Genomic DNA, 19,804 nt, shown 5'->3' with positions numbered 1-19,804 from the left:
GAAATTAGCTTAACTATATAATACAGTTTAAAATAATAGGTCAAGACCACAAAATGATCACTCTGGTACAGTGCAACTTGTAGAACACTGACTTGGTCCCTACTCAAAATAATACAATTTAAAGTTTGTATTTATAATGAGGTATTTTTGTGTGCATTATATTCATTTTGGCAGCAATTAATTAACACACTCTGCATAGACTAGAACACTAAATTTACTGATGTTTTTCTTTTTCTTTAATAATGGTGAAAATGGAAACAAAATTTTAAGAATTCAAATATCATTAAGTTGCTGGAAACAGCACCAAGATATGTACCTACATCAGCAGAGAGAGAAAAGGAGTGTGAGCAGCATGCTACTGTCAAGATAAGAAAAAAAGGTATATGTCATATTTCCACTGGTATGAATAAAAAGGGATTTAGGAATTAACGTGTGACTACATCAAATACTTTATATAATGGATTTGCATATAATTAAAGAACAGACAACTATCTGGCATATTTATTACAAGTAACACTTAAAATACTATAACTAAATGCAGCAGACTTTGTATTATATCCATGACATCACCACAAACTCAGTTTTCACTTTTTTGGTGTGTATGCGTGAATTTTATATACAAAGCCATTTAAAATTAAAAAACATGTCACATTTGAGATGATTACGATTAACCATATAATAATTGTCCATTTCAGTACAAAGTAAAGCAGATTGATTTCCATTGACCTCTAGTTGTCTTTTACATTGTCCTAAAACAGGTTGGGGAGTGACCTTACCATTAGTTACTGTCTGTCATATTATGGGACAGAAATAAGAGCTACCAAGGTAACTTGTCTAAACCATCGAGCACAGTTTGCAAAAGCATCTTCCAGTGAGTGGCAGCACGTAGTACAGTCTAAGCAAAAACGTTGAGACACCTGGTACAGTTTGACAAGACAGCTGAGCTGATGTAACGGCTTATTGCCACTTCACAGAGATGGTGTTACTCACCATCCATCCTCATCTCTTCCCTCTCACTTTTCACTACTTTCCCTATGCAGGCTCCGAAGTTTTTCAGATTGATTTTCAAGCTCATACAGGTCACTAACGTGAGGCAAGGGGTGTAACAGGTTCTGTGGTGAGCTAGACAACTCAGCATAGTAGCAAACCTGCTGCCACCAGAACTGTGGAAAGAAGACAGGCTGCACAAGCAGGAACTAGGGAAGACGAGGAGCAGGAGTCCCCATTTCAGCATCCATCAGTTTCAGTTAGGCTTTTCAAAATAACTCTTGCCTGCTTCCCTAGGAACGTTTACTTAATACAAAATGAAAATTTTGTATGCTGATGCCAAAGATTGATGTTGTCCTTTCAAATACTATGAGAATAGTTCTGAATGAACAATAGAAGACATGAGTAAGTAATATTAATGAAGAGGTGGTATAGCATCTGTGTGTTAATTAATTCAGGTTTGTAAAAATTGGAATTAAGGGCTTCAAAGTCCAGAATTACATGGTCTCTTCAGAAGTTTTGGCTACTCATGCTAATCTGATGGCAGAATGCTTTCTCCTGTGACTGAAAATGCTTTAAGATTTCCAGAGATAAATTGCAACTGTGATTCAAGTTATTACTGTTACAGTTTTACTGTGAATTTTTAAATCTAAGGTCAGTAGAGACCTGTTTTCATTCAGAATTGTGCTTTTTTAATTCTTCAGTGTGACTCGGTTGTAATTTTAGCTGCCTGTTCTTTTAAACCCCTAGTGAATTCTAAGCCATGTGAGAAAGCTGATGATCCCATAAGCAGACAACTTCAACTGGTCCAATCGATTAACAGATTTAACAAGTAAGCATAGAAGCTTCCTCAGAAGTACGTTTGTTTCCCATAAGCAAACAAGAAATACAGCTGTTAATAAAGCCCAAAAGTGGGTCAAGCACTGTTACACATCACATATGACTAATTTGACAGTAGATGTTAATCCTCTGAGGCGTGCACATTCCTGTCACCAGACAGGTGTTCTAGGCATGACCTACTCATTGGTGGTGAACAGCAGGGACATGCTGTGCTGCAGGTGGAAAAAGCTGGCCGGCAAAGGAGTACTTGCAGATGTATTTAAAACTGTTCTTGCACTAATACTTGGTGTGCCATAAATTACGAATTTCAGAGCCAGACTGCTTTAAAAGTATTTTTTAGTGCTTCACTCAGGGGTTGGGCTTTCCCTATCGTCTTTTTAAATGTTAGTATATATTCTGTGATGAAATACAGGAAATGCCAGGAGGCTGTCGTTTTGGGGAGGTGGTGTCAGACAGTAGCTTTTCTATGTTGAGGTAGTGCCACCTCGTGGATTTTCTGTGATTGAGACTTTTGTGGGAAGACTGGAGTAGTTAAATTTAATTTCTTCAAAATTCTTTTTTAGAGCAAAACATTTACGGAGAACAATAACAAGAGATAAAAGTGTCCCTAATTTTGACTATCAGTTATTGCATCAGGTAAGTGGAAATACTTGCTTGAATTATTTGTATAATATAGCAAATCTGTTTGTTTTGTCTGCTTTTGATATAGATACATATAACAGGAAAGTTTCGTTACTAGTGGTGGTCGGAGAATCTCAAAAGTTCTGACCTGTTTGCTAAATTGCTAATGCTTCATCATTCAAACTTCAATGGTGCTTCTGTAACACCTCTTCAACATCTTATTCTTACTTTTAAACCTCAGAAGCCTCTTATTGCAGGCTGCATCTCTGTCTTGTTTTCTGTGTCATGCCTAGCAAAATCTCGGTTATACCCAGGCTTGATACACTCTACAGCTTATCAGAGCTGTAGCCAAGCACAGATGCTATTTACAAGAGAGAAAATTTTCAGTAGATTAAAATTGGGGTTTGCATGATGAGTCTGCTTGTAGGAGGAGGCAATTTGCAAGGGTGATGGCAAACTGCGTGTTGTATTGTTAGCTGTGACACAAATGTGTGTAACCAATTAATCTATGGTTGGGGGTACCATGGCACCCTATGCCAGTCTGACTGTTGGGTGCTGCCCTCCTCCCAGAGCATGTGCTCCCTCTTCCTCCTTTACACTGGCCTTGACTCTCATGGGACCTTTTGCTGAGACGTTTCAGCATGCTACATCAAGAGAAAAACTAACCTATTCAAAAGAAGACAGTTTTCTGCTAGGTTAGTTCAGTGGCTGTCCATTTTAGGTTGACAGAGCCTTGGACATGCAGACTCTGTTGCTCATCTCCATCTAGAAAATGGAATGCTGTTCTATTTCATAGAGCCCTTATGAGAGTTAACATTTGCAAAGAGCCTTGAGAATGCCAAATTAATGCTATAAAACTGTAGTATTTTATTAATTCTTTCTAGTATTAACGGTATCATCTCACTGTTTAATTAAACGTGGGATTTAGATTTTATACTTGTGGATCGCTGAGGCAGTATGTCATGCAAGTACAGCAGGTGTCAAAAAACTAATACGTGACCATGATGTAAGCACTAACCATGAGAGCTTGTCATGGCTTTGTGAATTTACAAGTTACAGAATCACAGAGTGTTAGGGATTGGAAGGGACCTCAAAGGATCATCTAGTCCAATCCCCCTGCCTGAGCAGGACCACCTAGATTAGATCACACAAGAACGCGTCCAGGTGGGTTTTGAACACCTCCGGAGAAGGAGACTCCACAACCTCTCTGGGCAGCCTGTTCCAGTGTTCTGTTACCCTTACTGTGAAGTTCTTCCTCATGTTTAAGCGGAACCTCCTATGTTCCAGCTTATATCCATTTCCCCTTGTCCTGTCATTGGATGCCACTGAGAAGAGCCTGGTTCCATCCTCATGACAGTCACCCTTTACATATTTATAAACATTAATGAGGTCCCCCCTCAGTCTCCTCTTCTCCAAGCTAAAGAGACCCAGCTCCCTCAGCCTTTCCTCATAAGGGAGATGCTCCACTCCCTTAATCATCTTTGTGGCCCTGCGCTGGACTCTCTCAAGCAGTTCCTTGTCGTTCTTGAACTGAGGGGCCCAGAACTGGACACAATATTCCAGATGTGGCCTCACCAGGGCAGAGTAGATTGTTAGTGGGTTTAAACACACATAATCTCACTCGGCAACAATCTTTTTAAAGTTTCAATTATTTCAGTAAAAGGGTATCGTAATTAATTTCTGCCTTTATCTTAGAAAATCTGTCATTAGTGTGCGTGGATTCTCTTTCTTCTCTTAGTTACTTTAGCGTTTGCAGAGTGGCCAGTAATCAAGGAGATTTACCCACTCTGAAAAGGAAACATCAGGAGCAGATAAGGAAATGGAAGATAAGAATAGTTGGAATGACCAAAGAGTCTTTAGGGGGTGGTTGGAAGGGTGAGTGTCTCTTCCCTGCCAGGTGGGATGTGGAAGCAGGGAGTTTTTGCCTTTGCCTTCAGCAGCGCCTGGCTGAGCCCGTCTGTATTAATACTTGCACGTTTCTTAATGGTAAAAGAAATGGCTGTTAATTTCAGGTACCTTGAGACTTACATTACAAAAAGTGTTCAGAAGAGTTAGGAAGGTATTGGGATAGTGCAGTGAAAATAAGTTTTGGAATGCCTTCATTATCTTTTCAGTTCTGGTACTGATTTATGTGTAGCCTGGGACAGGTTGGCCTCTTCCTGTTTTCTCATATGCAGACTGAATATAATTACTGTCCTACAAAGTGTGCTATTTTTAATCCTCGGCTGTGTTCTCAGTATAAAGAATACCATGAAATTAATGTGATAATTGTATTCAAGAAACACTATCTTCGTTTTACTACTTCATAATGAAGAGAGCAGGCAATGCTTTTAACGTACGGTTTTTCTGTCTTCACAGTTAGCTATTAAAAGCTTTGATAAAACCAAGTTAAAATCTGTTGAAACGCTGGACCAGAGCAAAGTTAAGATTATTGACACAGGATGCAGTGATGAATTTGTGAAGCATGATGACATGATAGAAGTTCCTCACAGGAGTAAATTAATGCACCGAAGACACACTGTTAATGTGCCACTTTCAGCAGAGAATGCCAGTGATAATACTTTATCCAGCCCTAGAAATCCAAGTATTTCACCATCAGGAGACTGCTGTGATGACTTGCTTTCAAAACACTGACGAGGAAGCACGAATTTGATGGCAAAAGCTGAGGAACTAGGTGGTGTTGATTTCCGTAACCCTTCACTGTGTATCAAAGAATACAGTGAGGCTTGCAAGCCTGCCTTCGGAGCAGAGTACAAGGATGACTCTTCAGCAGAAACAGACTGTTCCTAGCACTTTCCAAGACTGAATCCTCTGTTTATGTTGGAGGTAACGACACAGCCAGATCATTACTGATCTCAACACACAGGGACACACCAAGATGTAGACAGCAAAATTACTTTCTTATTCTACCTAGCACTTACTAAAAAATTATATGTAACAGTAAACCAAACAAAACCCTGTATTGTATTTTCTAGTCACCCACTTTGTTTTTAAAAGTATTTGAAAAATTTTTGCATTTTCAGTTTTTATCACTACAAGTATATATAAATATATATATTTATATATAAAGATATATTGGATAACAAGGTATTTATTGCCAGAGGTAACTGAAATGTCTCTATTTTTATTGTAATGTTACAAAGCATTATAGTATATATTTCTGTATATTTCAGTAGCTGGGAAAACAGTAGTCCATAACATCTGAGACACTGCATTAGAAATCCATACATGCTATTAGTGTGAAGGGATGTAATTCTTGCCAGTTTCTTTGTAATGCTACCCTGTATTGGATCTGCAGATCAAGTTCTTACACAGGAGCCAAGATTCTGGGGAAAAAGTAGAGAGCCCTTGACAAAGCTCAACTTTGGACTCACTGTTCACAGACTAAGGAAAAAAAAAATGCAGAAGTAAGCATGTATGAGGACACACAAAATTGTTTTAAGTTGTTGGGTTTTTCTTCCTTCCTCTAAAGCAACTCGTGCAAAAACGCACAGATGTTCATGATTCCGAACCTGTGAAACATCTGCAGACAAACCTGCTTAGGAGCCTGCTCTGGACTGCTCTTCAAAAAGGTGAAATTCCAGTTATGAAAGGTACTTCTCACATCAGTAAGCATTTGTTGGAATAAGCCAAATATTACCCCATTCCTACAGGTGATCACTGAGGAATTGAAAGCTCCCAAGTAACTGAGATGACTGCTTACATTTGAACTTCGTTTCCTACTGTTTCAGTTACGGTAGGAGAACGTGTAAATAGCACAAGCCAGATTTCCAAGTGCAGTACTTCTTATTCTTGGCTCATCACATCCAGCTTGCATTCTGTTTCATAAACTCTTTGTATGAATAATTATATTTCTTTTAACTGTGGTATTAGGAAACTGCCTGGCAAAGTAGAAAGCCGGAAGACATACTGGTGATTTTTTCAGTAACTTCTTAATCTAAGAGGTAAAGTGTGCAATAAGCACATGTATGGACATTTGGGATGAGGGTCATGTGTTTATTTTTCTAATAATTTATGAGTTCATCTGATTTTCTAATGTGCCTTGGATTTGTGCCAAATGATGGAAAGAAAAAACTAGTAAAATAACTCTTGAAAATGCTGGTTTCTTGGAATGCTTTTTCCAAAGCATTGTCTTTTACACAGATTTCCTCGCTTTTGTTTTTGTAGGCATTTGAAAACTTCACCTTGTGTCTATGTGTAAATTGAGGGATCTGTTGGAATTTACTCTCAAGTTCAGTATGACCTTCTTCCCTCCTGCATTCATGGATTGCTATTATTAGGTTGTGTGGTTTTGGATGTAAGGCAGAGATGTACAATGTGGAATTGTTGGTGAAACTGAACCTTTTCACATTAACTTTTCTAGCTCTGCAGTCTCATTAAAAAAAAAAAAAGCAGGATGGATGTTCTGTTATTACAAGCCAAAAGCCCAAAAGGAAAGAGATATGAACTTGTTTTTTTCTTCTTGTGAGACTATAAAGATGACGTAGAGTAAGTAATCTGTCCTTACCTGTAGCAAAAATAGCCAAGATAGTACTTAGGAAGTTTAAGATACAAGTAAGCTTTCATAGACCTGATTTCCAAACTCCATAGTGAGAATCTTGCTTGTGTTTTAATTATACTATGCATTTAACTAAATGATTCTTAAGACTTCTTGACAATCTGGATGAGAAATATCAATTTATTAGCTTTCTAACACTAGGGATCCTATGTTACAGGGTGTAAGTACAGAATATACTGCTGTAACTACAGAACATGAGTTAGCACAATGACACCAAGATCAATATCGAGTCTTTTTTCTTAATACTGAATAATAACCATAGTGTGGTTGAACAGCTTTGGAAACAGGTTTTAAGATGGCTTACTAAATAATTCTGAAAAGGGTTAGTAATAAGTGTCAGAGGATATGCACTCTGAATTTAGTTACTTTTTTTGTAATAAAAACAAATTTTGACTACAACAGGTTATGGAAAACAACTTGTTCAATACTCTTATATTTTAAATATAAAGTATTTTGTTGTATTCTATGCAAGCGATGAAACAGCTGCAACACTCAAGTTTCCACCTTGATATCAACGGTTATATGGCTATTGGTTATTTTTACTCTTCAACACTTGGCCAATTCTTAAATTTTAAGTAGCATGTGCCTTTGAAAAACTTCCCCCTCCCCCCAATGAAACAGAAAATGTGCAAGAAAAAAATGTAGTAGCTTACTAAGGCAACTTAATGCAGACTTGGTGCATATTGCCTACTGTATTTTTTTTTTACAAAATCTGTATTTTAAGACATCTGACAGGAGAATATGATTTTCTTTAGTTTTATAGAAAAAGTACAAATTTATTAGATTAACCTGAGTTTCTATTCTATTACAGTATGAGAACAGCTGTCCTTGTGAACCTGAGGCTGTTTAGGTGACTGAGCCATGCTTCAGTTTTATTGTGTTCAGTCCAGGATAAAGCTTATTTCTAGACATTTTGGATGTATAGTGTACGTATTAAAAAAAAGCACTGAAATGCCAAACAGTTCCGCTATAATTTAAGTTGTGGAAAGATAATATTTAGGTAAATGAAATAGTTTGCAAGTTTCCTTTCACATGCTTAACCAAGCTTGTCATTAAAAATACCTTAATATTCAAAGATACGATGATCAAAGGCTGAACTGGAATAGGATTTGAAGGGAGTACTCCTGGAAGCTTCCCCTAGCTATGTGTAGTGCAAATAGACTGAAGTCAACTTCATGACACTTTTTGTCTGCAAAACATGTTACTGTGCAGTCCAGTTTAATCTCCCAAAAGTTGTAAGTTAAAATAAATCCAAAGCTTTACTTCACACTTGGACAACTGAGATTCTGGAACGGCTCTTTTAGGGGAACAGCAAGGCAGTAAAACGTAGCTTGTTGTAAGGAGAATGGATGTTTAGGATGTAGCTGTAGCCCTAACAGGAAGACTTTTAAACCATCTATCGTCACACCTTGGCTTGAAACTCTTCACACTGGTAACGGGTCACTGGTCTACAGAAATTTAGTGTACACCCATGATACTACTGATGTTAAGAAAGCTAATTACGAACTCAGACAAGCAAATCGCCCAGCCTAGTCCAAATGAAACAAAAATTAACAACTGTTTAAATACTTTCTAATGACATTCACACAAGATGAAAAACACCCATTAGCGCTTACTTTTACTGCACAGTTTTATTCTGTTCCAAAAAACACTGCAGCTGGGATCATACATGTTATTGTTAAAAGGGTTTTGTGGTGGTACAGTGTTTATCAGCATGTTGCATTATTTATCGCACTTATTTCCATAACCGTATTTTTGAATAAACGTGTAGCACAAGTTCAGTTTTACTTTATGCATGTAGGAGTTGCAGAAAGTTAGGAAAATGGTCTTTTTCTCAAGGTAAGACACACTCCAGCCATTTGATAACAATGGAGGTAGCTTTAAGAACATGTTACCAAGTGTCGGAGCAGTGCTGTATTACACAGTTAACTTGCTTTTTTTGAGACAGCTTGAGTATTTCATAGGGGAACAGTTCAATTGCTGGCTTCAATTTCTTTACTGACTGCCTGATATGAAGTCCTCTGATCCAAGCAGTACTTCAATACCTTCACTTTATCTTACAAATTTCCAGTAAGGACTTGAGAGCCAGGGAGCTGCTGGATAGGCTTCCTTCAGGGGCTCAGGAAACCTTGTTTCCAAAACTGCTGTGATTTAGAGCCTGGAGGTAAGTCTAATTTAAACTGCTAGAGGGAGTGGCTGTTCCCAGCATTACACTTAGCTCCTGCTCGTATGATGGTATCTCCAGTTGCTGAAAGCATAGCTTACACACTGAGTAAGGGGCAACAAAATGTTCATGTTCATGCTGACAAAGCAGTGGGGAACACCACGCTGCTCAGGCCTCTTATACTACAAAAATTTAAGTTATAAAATCCCCTTCTCAGATTTATTTTATAAGACACATTTATTTGTTGGCCTTTTTATTTAAAAAAAAAAAGGAAAGAAGCGTAAACATTTTCAGATCTTGCGTTCTGCCTGATAACAGTATATTGCCTTTTTCCAGGCCTTTTGTTTGGCAGGCAGTCTTACAGTAGTATTAATCATCATCCTCTTCATCAGAATCCAATACTTTCCTTCTGTTGAACTAAAATGAAATATATGATGTGAAAATAGAAAGGTCACAAGAATCCAACATAGAGCAAGCCTTTCAAACTCCACACATTTGACAATGAATACATTGCATGGGAGAATTTTCACCCCATCAAAACCCACACCTCACCCAAGTCCCCATGCAGCGTAATGGTACAGGACGAATCCAGGGTAGTCTGCCTTCCAACAGAACACTGGTATGCCAGTGCTAATACCTGCAAATTATACTACTGGTAAGGATTGCTACGATTCAATCCCAGTATTTACCAGTATAGGTCAAAGAGGTGGTAAATACAAAGTTAAGTTCTACCCTGAACCGTAATGGTCCAATACATGGAATTTTTCTGCTCTATTCTATAACGAAATTACATTTAGGAAATGAAGCTCACCTTTACTGTTGTTTTCTTTTCTGTTTGCTGACTCACTTTTTCAAGTATTTCTATCAAACCTTGTTCTGATACCTAGGAAAACAAAAGCAAAGCCATAAACGCATTCTAGGAGATGCTTAGCATCAAACAACTGATTTCTGAATCACACTTTCCCTTCTTGCAAAAGGTGTTTGATGCAATTATATAATTGTATTTAGAAGCTCTCAGTTGCATTTTTCAGTTACTTAATTTACAGATTTAAAAAATCCAATATTTTTAGAGTGAATTAGGTTTGAAAATGAATACATGCAAGAATTAGAAAAACATAACTCACCTTTCCAGCTAGCTGTCCAAATCTTGCCATCTGTATAAGATAATTCTCTACTGCTTTTGCTTTGTCTGGTTTCACAAGTGCTAAATTGCTCACTGCAACAAAAACAGGCTCTGTTCGTTTTGTTTTAAAACATACTCAAATATCTTCATTAGTAACTAAAAAGTGACAAATACCCCTATGAAACCGTGTTCTTCATGCCAGGGTCATGACATAAATTGAAAAAGGCATTTTCGTTTATATAAAACGAAAATACAAGATAGTTACATTTCTTAAATATTTGTTCCTGATTAGATTAACTATTTTGACTGTCACTACACTTTCTACTATTAATTAAAAAATAATTTTTGATTAACATCATTCAGATGTCAGTTAACCCTTCCCTTTCAATCACTGACATCAACAACTGAAAATCTGTAATAGTTTTATCTTCCCATCAACAACAAAATTTTCCTAGTCTGACCTCTATACCAGCACGTGCTCGGTTTGAGCAGCACTGGGCTACACTAGCTGAGAATTTTTTATTAGGAAGTTACTTGGATACTTACATCTTGCACGAGCTGCTTGATCAAGAACTTGAGCTAAAATAGTATTTCTTATCTCTGCTTCCCTGTAATGAAAAATTAATTGCATTTTAATTAAGTGGGATGTCAGATACTCAAGACAATATGCACAAACCAGCAAGCCACAGAAGACTTCCAATTCATGTCAGTTCTTGAGATCCCTTCAAACCTTACATTTACACGATTTCTTTTATAGTATTTTCTGTTATGAGTAGCTCTGGTTACATAGCTGACAACATCTTCCAAGAAATCCTAGATGGAGTTTACTACTTGTACCTTCTCACTGTTGATTATTACATCTTGCAGACAAAAGCCACGCTACCAACTGCAGAGATTCTGTATTCAGTTCATGTGGAATTTCACCAAAGGCAGTGTATGGTAGAGCAGGCATAAGGAATAGTCCATGCAATTGCAAGACAGAACCAAACCTCATTATTTTAGAGAAAATTTGAACTTTTCAGTAAGTCTTCATATACTTAAAATATTTGACTCAGTATTTGCAAACCAGGAATTTCACTTTATGCATTTCAGTTAACACTGACTGTATGCAAAGTCTAGCTTTTTAAACACTTGTTTTCAATTTCCTTCTTAGTGCAAATACTAAACGCTGTTTCTGCACTAAGCCCTCACTTGAAGCATTTTGTTTCTTATTTTTAACTGCAATAGATATCCCAGAAAAATCAATTCAACTAGGAAAGTGTGTTCCCATTGCACTAAGAGCCAAAGCCAAATTCATCACTGAGACAAAACTCCAGTTTGGGAGAGTTCTGCCAGCCTTCAAGATCTTCTTAGGACCAACTCTCACCAACCCTGAAAAGCCAATGTTTCTGAGTTCCAGAAGTGGATGACAGCAAGAATGATGCTGCTTCCCAAAAACATCTATTATATCGCTCAGGGTCATGAGGTTATTGCACTCAGCTGAGTCCCAAAGTAAAAAGTAGCTGCTACTGCTGTTTTCCTCCACACCCTCCCACCCCCGTCAGGGTTCAGACTGCCTGACGGTTCTGTTGTAGATCATCCAATATAGTCATGGCCTGGGAGCCACACGTGGATCAATCTGATTTTACCTATCCTTGTATTAAATCTTTGACGTTTCAGCTTCTTCGGCAGTGTTTTTTTCCAACAAAAAAGAAAATTCAGGTAAGTATTTCAAAGAAATGCTCAAAAAAAAAAGTGCAAAAGGTTCAAAACGATTAGATTTAAAACCAAAAGTCAATAGTTCTCATTTATACCTCTGTTTTGCTTCCTGTTGTGATGGATCACCAGAAGGATCCTAAAGAACGAGATGAGAATAAATATGATCATCCAAAAACATTCCACACAGGACAGTAGGTTTAAATATTCCAGCAGAGTCAATGTAAATGAAACCTGCCTGCTAAACCCGCCTGACCATGGACGGGATCCTGAAAATAAGAATCTGCTGCCCTAGCAGATAAACATGCCATTCTGTGCTTTCCTCACACAGCAGCAACGCAAACTAGTGCGATGACTAGTGCTACTGGATCTATCCACACATTGTTGTTGGTTTGGACATTAACAGGCCTTCCTGCTAGGTCTAAGATAAACCTTCCCAAAGCCCAGAAAACAGACAAAAGCATTTTAAACCCACTGAAGTAAGCTAAGGACAAATTAAATTCAATATAATATGTTAGTTTAATTTGCATCAATAAATGCACAATCCTAGCATGGTATTTTGAGACTAATACAGGCATCTGAAATGACTACTCATAAGCAAGTAACAAAAAACCACAAAACAACCTGAATTTTCTCTTGAATCTGCACCTCAAATTTTATAGGCAGCACTTCCAAGTGTGAGAGCAGAACAGGAAACACACAGAGAGGGCACGAGGCTGATGTCAGGCACGGAAGGTGCCTTCACAGGGGCAGCACAACAGACTGACACGCTTCAGCTCTCAGACCAGAGATGGCTGAAGCGACTGACGACGGGACTCCACGAAATTGTGAGTGCCACGGGAAAAGGCAGAAGAAGAGAAGAGTTACGTGCTGAACGGTCCGAGCTGCAGCCGGGGCACTCCGGGCAGGCCCAGAGCGCCCCGAGGGCGATGGCTGCCCCCGCGGCAGCGAAGGGAGCAGCGGAGGGGGCCGCGAGGTCCCGGACGGCCCTCACCCCCCGCCGGGCGCCCGCCATTGGGTTCCAGCCCAAGCACCGGGCACGGCCGGGCCGCTTGCCGCGACCCCCGCCTCGAGCCCACGAGCTCATTCACGGAGAGCCCTTCTCCAGGCGCCGCTCCTGCCCCCGCGCCCCCGCCCGAGGGCGCCCAAGGCGGAAGGACCGGCCCTGCCGCGCCCGGCGAGCGCCCGCCTCCCCCGGCCCGGCGGCAGGGAGCGGCGGCATGGCGGGCGCCCGGCGCCTTACCCCGTGCTTGGCCTGCAGCTCGGCCAGCCGCTGCTGCCGCAGCGCCTCCAGCTCCTCGTCCGCCATGGCTGACACGCGCCTGCGCCGCCGCGCCAGGCGCTACCAATCCACCGCTGAGCGCGGGGCGGGGCTTCCCTGAGGGCGGGTCTCGCCTCACGGCGCGGGCGGTGAAATTGCTCCGGGCTGTAGGTGACTCCATCCCTATCCTCGTCTCTCCTCAGCTCCGCTCCATACTATGGTTTTTGGTGTTGCCCAGCAGCACGCCTCTGCCGTGGCGTTTCCAGGCCTGTCCGGTTGGCACCTGCTGTTCCGTCTCTCTGGCGCAGCGGCGATGCTGTGAAGAGAAAGTGCGGGAAATGGCAGCCCCTTTGGTGGGAGCTGCTGACACAAGGAGCGCGGATGAGGCTGGGCCCCGCCCGCTTGTCCTCGGGCTCGGTGTGTGCGAGGAGGCGGTGCAGGCTGGTAACGTGGCGGCGGGCGTGATGCCGTCAGGCTGGCAGAACAGCGCTGGTTCGGTAGGTCCGTTTGTACGAGCCGTTCTAGTTCACGGCTGCTACTGTAGCCGCTGACCTTGGCTTGATCGCACTTCGGCTGTGTCTCCTGCAAGTCCTCCGATTTCTCCCCAAAAAGGCAGCGGGGTTTGGTTAAGCTTCCCGCATGCGCAGCACTGACTGGTGACCTCCCCCAGCTCCGCTCGGCCGTGGCTCCCCGGGAAACCACTTACTGCGCGGTGACCACTGCTGCCGAGTTCAGTCCGGAGCCGGCAACTGGGACTACAAAAAGCGTGGAACGGTACGGCGTCAAAGGGTGTGAAACGACACCCGCCCGCCCCTCACCGTGCGGTCTGGCCCTGTCTGTGCAGTCGGAGAGCGTAGAGAGCTGACGGAAGCACTGGCCGCGGTCGGATTTGGTGCAAAGTCACTCTGGTACCGATTCAAAGCGACTGTTGTTGGCACACTCACTTGGCAGCCTCAGCCGTGCTACACGAGTACCTTTGGCATCTCAAATTTTGGCTTTTAACGTTGGTCAGTCACATGTTCTTACAGAGGCGGCATGTTTTTGAAAACCCATGTTTTAAGGTTTAATTTACCCAAAGAAACAACTTGAACGCCAAAAGCTGTTCTACCAGGACAAATAAGCTGCAGCTTCCTAAAAATAGAGGCCTCTATAGAGATGTATCACTAAATATTTCTGGGCTAGTTTTAAAGTGACAAAAAGTTTCAAGTGCTTGTTTCATTAATGTTTTTAATTAAGAACTCCTGCAGTGAATGCAGACACAATTAAGGGAGTGGAATTAATTTTCTTTAGAGCTTTCCATGCTGCATGCTCCAAATGAATAACATGAGCCTATCAATCCTACCTGAAAACCTTACATCCCTCCAGAAAGCCTGACAGGCATGTTTATACCTTGAGAAGTTTAAAATTAGCGTCTATTTCAGGAGCACGTTTTTAGTGGATTTCAAGGAAGGCTTGGGGTTTTACTCCCATGTTAGCAGCAGAGGGAGCCCTAGTTCTACAAAAGAGTATTTGTTGCTCATCATGCCGTAAACCAGAAAACACAAAAATTGTTGAGTGCGGTTTTTTTTTTTTTTTCTTTTTTCTGTGCAGTATGTTCTCACAGATGAAGCTTTAATCTATATCGTACATCTCTCCTGCTGTAAATTCATGCTCCATTATACCACCATATGCTTTGCTTCAGTCAGAGAAAGCTGCAGTAATCCTAATACTTCATCTAGCTTTATAGATATTTGTGTTGCGTGTTTGATTGCATATTGTTTGCTCACCCACTTAAAGATTATGTCTTAATAAGTTGTTTTAAATGAGTTTATTAGCAGTGAGCTGCAGCTGATGAGTTTTTGTGTTTTGAGAAGGTATTATTGTAGTTATCCTGAATTACAAAAGAGGAAGCAAAAAAAAAAAAAAAGAGGTTCATTAAAAAAATCTGGAGGCATGTAGCACAGTGCTTCAGGTTCTGTTTCGTTTTTGGCTAGTCAGCTGCCTAGTTTCTTTTGCATCTGCTTAGAGATGTATACCATTACCTCTGCAAACTGGACCACTCTTAATGTGAAAACATAAAATAATAGATACACGTTTTTCAGTACTGGTTGAGTTGCTTTATAATTGTGATGCAGAAATAGTGGATTCCTGAAAGTTTTATATGCATTTGATACGTCCACAGAGCCCTATGTGTCATTTACATTGATGAAGAATGGTAAACAGAAAATAAATGCTTTCTAAGACTTTTTTTCTATTTTTTTAAACTTCTTTTCTGATAACTGTGCATCTCTTAGACTGCAATTAGTATATATTATATATCATATGTAATATAAATACTTTATACTTATGTTAACTACATTACATAACAAATGTATGTAGAATAGAAAATGCTATGTATTGCTAACTAATCTCTCTATACAATATAAACATATTTTAAAATATATAGTGTATAATTTAAAAATATATTTTAAAAGCCTTATTTTGTTATATCTTGTTTTGAGGTACTTCAACAGACATAATTTTCCAGTGCAAACTGGACTACTGAATGCCCCTGAGTTACATGCTGGTTGAAAACCAAGGCTTTGTTGCTTGGCCAGTGGAGTATTGAAAGGCAAAGAACAGGATTCCGTTGTGGTAGTTCGGTTTTCTACAGCATTGTGTGGCTACGATTTTGTCCTACCTGGGACATCAGGTCAAATTTCACAGATAAGAGTCTCAGCAAGTTCAATGGGATTTAAAATTCGTGTCATTGAAAGACAAGTTTGATTTAAACAGAACTGACGTGGTAACAGTTCCAGTATTTTTGTAGCATCTTTTAAGATACCCATCCATCTCAAGCTGCTTATTAACATGATGTACATTGTTCTAGAAATTCAGCATCTTACATATGCTGAAATACTAATAGTGTTAATTCTTCCCATTATCAGTCGAATCAAACCTTCCTAAATAACAATCAGGTACAGATTACAGACAAGATACAGGGCAGAAAATGGAAAGAATAAGCATGAAGGAAGAGGACCACTGATGTGTGAACTGAGACTCTTTATAAAAGTAGTAACATGTTGGGTTTTTTTTTTTAAGATTGGGAAACTGGAAATGGTGATACTTGAGTGTATGTCCATTTTTGTTACATTCACTGGTTAAGGTTTTATGTTTATGAGATGTATGTGTGATCCACTTCATGATCTACTCCATTTGAAAATTCAGGTTCTGATCATGCATGTAATATCCAGGCTAATGTTTTAGGAAAGAGGACAGCTTCCTAAAGGAAACATTTTGTTAGTCTGTCTGTGACTGTGATTAATTCTTTTTTCATTATACCTATGTAATTTAGTGAAACTAATCTAAAAATTGCTTCCTAAAATCTTCTAGCAGAATTTATTTTTTTAAATGGATGAAAAATAGTTCACTCCGGCACTAAATTAATAACATTTTTGTTATGACTGGAGAAAAATAATAATTTGAAGGAGAATACTCTGTATTCTTTAAGAATGTATTTGTCAGCTGTGAAAGGTGCTCAGTATCAGTTGGGTTGCAAGTAATAGTGTACCATATGCACATTAGTAATTCAGTAGAGTGACAGGGAAAGTTATCAGTACTATTTGAGATATCTAAAAAAAAATCTTAAGCATATTAATTTTGATAAGCAGGTTCCTTCCTAAGCCCTTTGAGACTTAATTTCAAACACTAGAGGGCTCAAGAAATGTTTCTGATTTTTTTTCCGCAAGATTTTAATCCCTATAAATAGTGTGTCTCATTCAGTCACGCTTACCTTGACCTCATAATCCTCCTTAAAATGACATCGTATTATAGCAGAAGAATGGCAATGTATGAATAACCTAATGAACAAAACATCTCCTTCCTCAAGCAATTCTAAATAATTATTTAAAAAAATCTACAACTGTGACAACACTCTGCAAACTCTATGTCTAGTATTTCTGATTGGAAGATATACTGGAATTCCTTGCTTCATGAAATCCTTGCTTAGTCATCTCTGGGCTAAATTAAAATTTTAGTTAAAATTGATCACATAAACATTGCTATTATAATTTAAAAGAAAATTAGCAAACATTGCAATGCCTTCAAAACAAACATTGCAAGATTTTTTTACCTTGCAGAAACCAAAGACACTTTTTAAAAAGTATGATTTTAAAAAAAACCCACAACTGAATTCAGAATTTGATGTGAGAGAAATGAAGAAAAACTTACATTAACAGTGAAAATTATATATAATCTTAAATTACTAACAGTGAATTTTAACCATCTAATTAGTCATAATATGATCACATTGTGCCTATTCCAAAGCTTACTGAAGCCACAGAAAGTTTCCCCTTTAATTTCCATCACTCTACAAACAAACACACTAGGGCTAATAAGGATTCTTTGCAATGCAACAGGCTGAAGGGGTGCCTCAGTAGTGGCTCTAAATAAACAAATCCAGTCTTGAGAAACATTGTGCCCAGTCTGGGTCATGGGTTTAACAAAGGTTTGCATGCCACGACATAAAGTAGAACAGAACAGATTTGGAAATGGAATGGCGTCACCACGTGAGTCAGATGTGAGGAGATCTCGGATAGTAAAAGACAAGAGTGAAAAAAGGAAAAATATTATTCACTACATTTTTGTAGATAGATGTTTTTATTGCCTTTTATTTCAAAGAACAAGCAGCAAATGTTTTGCAGGGATATAGTGCCATCAAATCCGAGGAGCACACTCAAATGTTTCCGTATGCTATCGATGTATTTAAAGTCTGATATTGAAGCTGTGGAGTTGATAATAATGTCTTACAAATTCCAGTAGGAACTGAATCAGGGCTTAAGTCCAACACCTGCAAAGTACTCGAGTTCATGTGTGACTTCCAGCCCATGGGAAAATCCAGTGAAATTAATATACATGTATGTAATTCCTCCTTTAGGAATCCTCATGGATTTGCTCTGCTACAGGAGTGCCTGTAGTTACTTTAACCTGGCTGAAGCCATTAATGTGATTTTTATTGCTTTATATGCTCTGATGCCTTAATTTTTTTAAACATCTGCAATAAGTATTTTTTATTTTGCTTTATCAAGAATCAAAGCATGAATGCCTTTGAGTTTTTTACTAAAATCGTGTACGTTGGATTGTTCGTTCTCCTTCTGGGTAAGGTATTTGTGCCCATATGAAGCAGCTGTGTTTAATGAGCTGGAGCACAGCAAAGGCAATAAAACATGAACTCTGCATTATCAGCACATATATGAAGTGAGGGGCAGACTATGGATTAAAACAACTTCCTGTTTTTCTTTTGGAATTGTAATATATCATCATATTCTCCTATAATAGTATTTACTATATTGTTGTATTTCTACGAGGTGAAGCACTTATTTATTTATTGGTTTGAATAATGACAAATGTTGATTATATTGCCTTACTGTCCCTTCTTAAGAGCTTTCTTACCGTATTTCAGATTCAAACCAGGAATTAATTTGACTGGAACGACTGTAGTAACAGTCTAGAACCGTTGTACTCAGCCTAGCGGAGCAGGTTAAGCACTTTGGGTAAGAGAAGGTCAGGACCGTGCTGCTTCATTAGCTGTATTTGCAGCTGGACATTGCTTGTTCTGAAACGTGTTCCACAGCTCCCAGGTGAGTCACTGAACTATGAGTAACAGGGAGTAGGCAATTTAGAAACATCTCTTTAAGCTGAAGTAAAGCTATTGTAGTTGCCGGTAGTATTGGTTTATGCAACAAAATTACATTCTCTGACTTTTCTAAAAGTGTTGATTCAGGAGGTTTAAAACTCTTACTAAATTTATATGTTATAATATACCCTTGCTGTCTACCAAAATTAATTTTTGCTTTTAAAAAAACCCAAAACAACCCCAAACAAACCCTTTATATCCTTTGAATTTGATAAATTTGAAGTGTTGCTCTATCAAAAGATACTACCATGTAAAAATCAAATGCATTAACCTAGCAGCTCTCTTCTGTGTATTGAGTGTCTGCCTTCTTTAGTAACAAAGATGAACTGTTGCTGTTTTTTAACTTACTTTTGAAAATGACACAGGTACAAGAAGTGCACTAGATTTGTTTTTTTTTTCTGTTTTAATCATTAAGAGAAGTATTTATTGCATTCCAACTACTATATTTTGCTCTAGCTTATGGGAGAGAATCTACTTCACATGGTATGGAACAATATTGGTTCTAATTATTGATTTAATTAAGAGCCCATGGAATAGAAGATGCGAGTTAAAAAACATTTTTAACCCACTGTAACCCCTTTAGGCTGCTATTTCATAAATAGAGATGAAAAGAGAGACAGAAGAGTAAATAGAGGCCATATTGCACAGAATGCTACCGAGGAAGGTGATCACAAGACTGGAGCTGGGAAAGGAAAGGAGACACTGGCATGAAAAGGAGTGCTTGCTCCTTTTTCACTTTTGTTGTTTACTGTTGTTTAGGTCAAGGTACGGTGAGAAGATCTGAGCTGACCCCTGCAGCATTTTAGATATTCCACACGCATGTGAGTCAGCAGCTGTTCTAAGAAAGGGTTGTGGAAGCAGGGACAAAATCCAATATTAAAACTGTGTTACTAGGAAAGCAG

General features: G+C 39.1%; 2 protein-coding genes across 7 annotated transcripts in view; one reads left to right on the top strand and one right to left on the bottom strand.

Moving 5' to 3' along the window:
- Positions 1-5,425, top strand: part of ANKRD27 (ankyrin repeat domain 27) — a 41,226-nt gene extending 35,801 nt beyond the window's left edge. For 4 of the 6 annotated variants that reach the window (XM_086620785.1, XM_086620782.1, XM_086620783.1 and 1 more), the window contains 4 exons: positions 271-379; positions 1,738-1,819; positions 2,391-2,463; positions 4,807-5,425. In XM_086620785.1, coding sequence (XP_086476911.1) covers positions 271-379; positions 1,738-1,819; positions 2,391-2,463; positions 4,807-5,082 — 540 coding nt within the window. In that variant the 3' untranslated portion in view covers positions 5,083-5,425. Of the gene's footprint in view, positions 1-270; positions 380-1,737; positions 1,820-2,390; positions 2,464-2,875; positions 2,942-4,308; positions 4,315-4,806 lie in introns of those variants that run through there. The other 2 variants (XM_086620780.1, XM_086620784.1) reach the window with 2 other exon arrangements.
- Positions 5,426-8,623: 3,198 nt separating this feature from the next.
- Positions 8,624-13,297, bottom strand: PDCD5 (programmed cell death 5). Its single transcript, XM_086620916.1, has 6 exons — positions 13,232-13,297; positions 12,087-12,127; positions 10,840-10,901; positions 10,295-10,386; positions 9,982-10,053; positions 8,624-9,587 (listed from the first exon to the last, which is right to left on the bottom strand). Exons 1-6 carry the CDS (start codon positions 13,295-13,297, stop codon positions 9,540-9,542), a joined length of 381 nt encoding a protein of 126 aa, XP_086477042.1. The 3' UTR covers positions 8,624-9,539.
- Positions 13,298-19,804: the final 6,507 nt, after the last annotated feature.

This window comes from Tauraco erythrolophus, chromosome 15 (assembly GCF_009769465.1).
Source record: "Tauraco erythrolophus isolate bTauEry1 chromosome 15, bTauEry1.pri, whole genome shotgun sequence".
Classification (NCBI taxonomy): Eukaryota; Metazoa; Chordata; class Aves; order Musophagiformes; family Musophagidae; genus Tauraco; species Tauraco erythrolophus.
The sequence above is the reverse complement of the archived record's forward strand: the minus strand, read 5'-3'. Positions and strand labels throughout refer to the sequence as shown.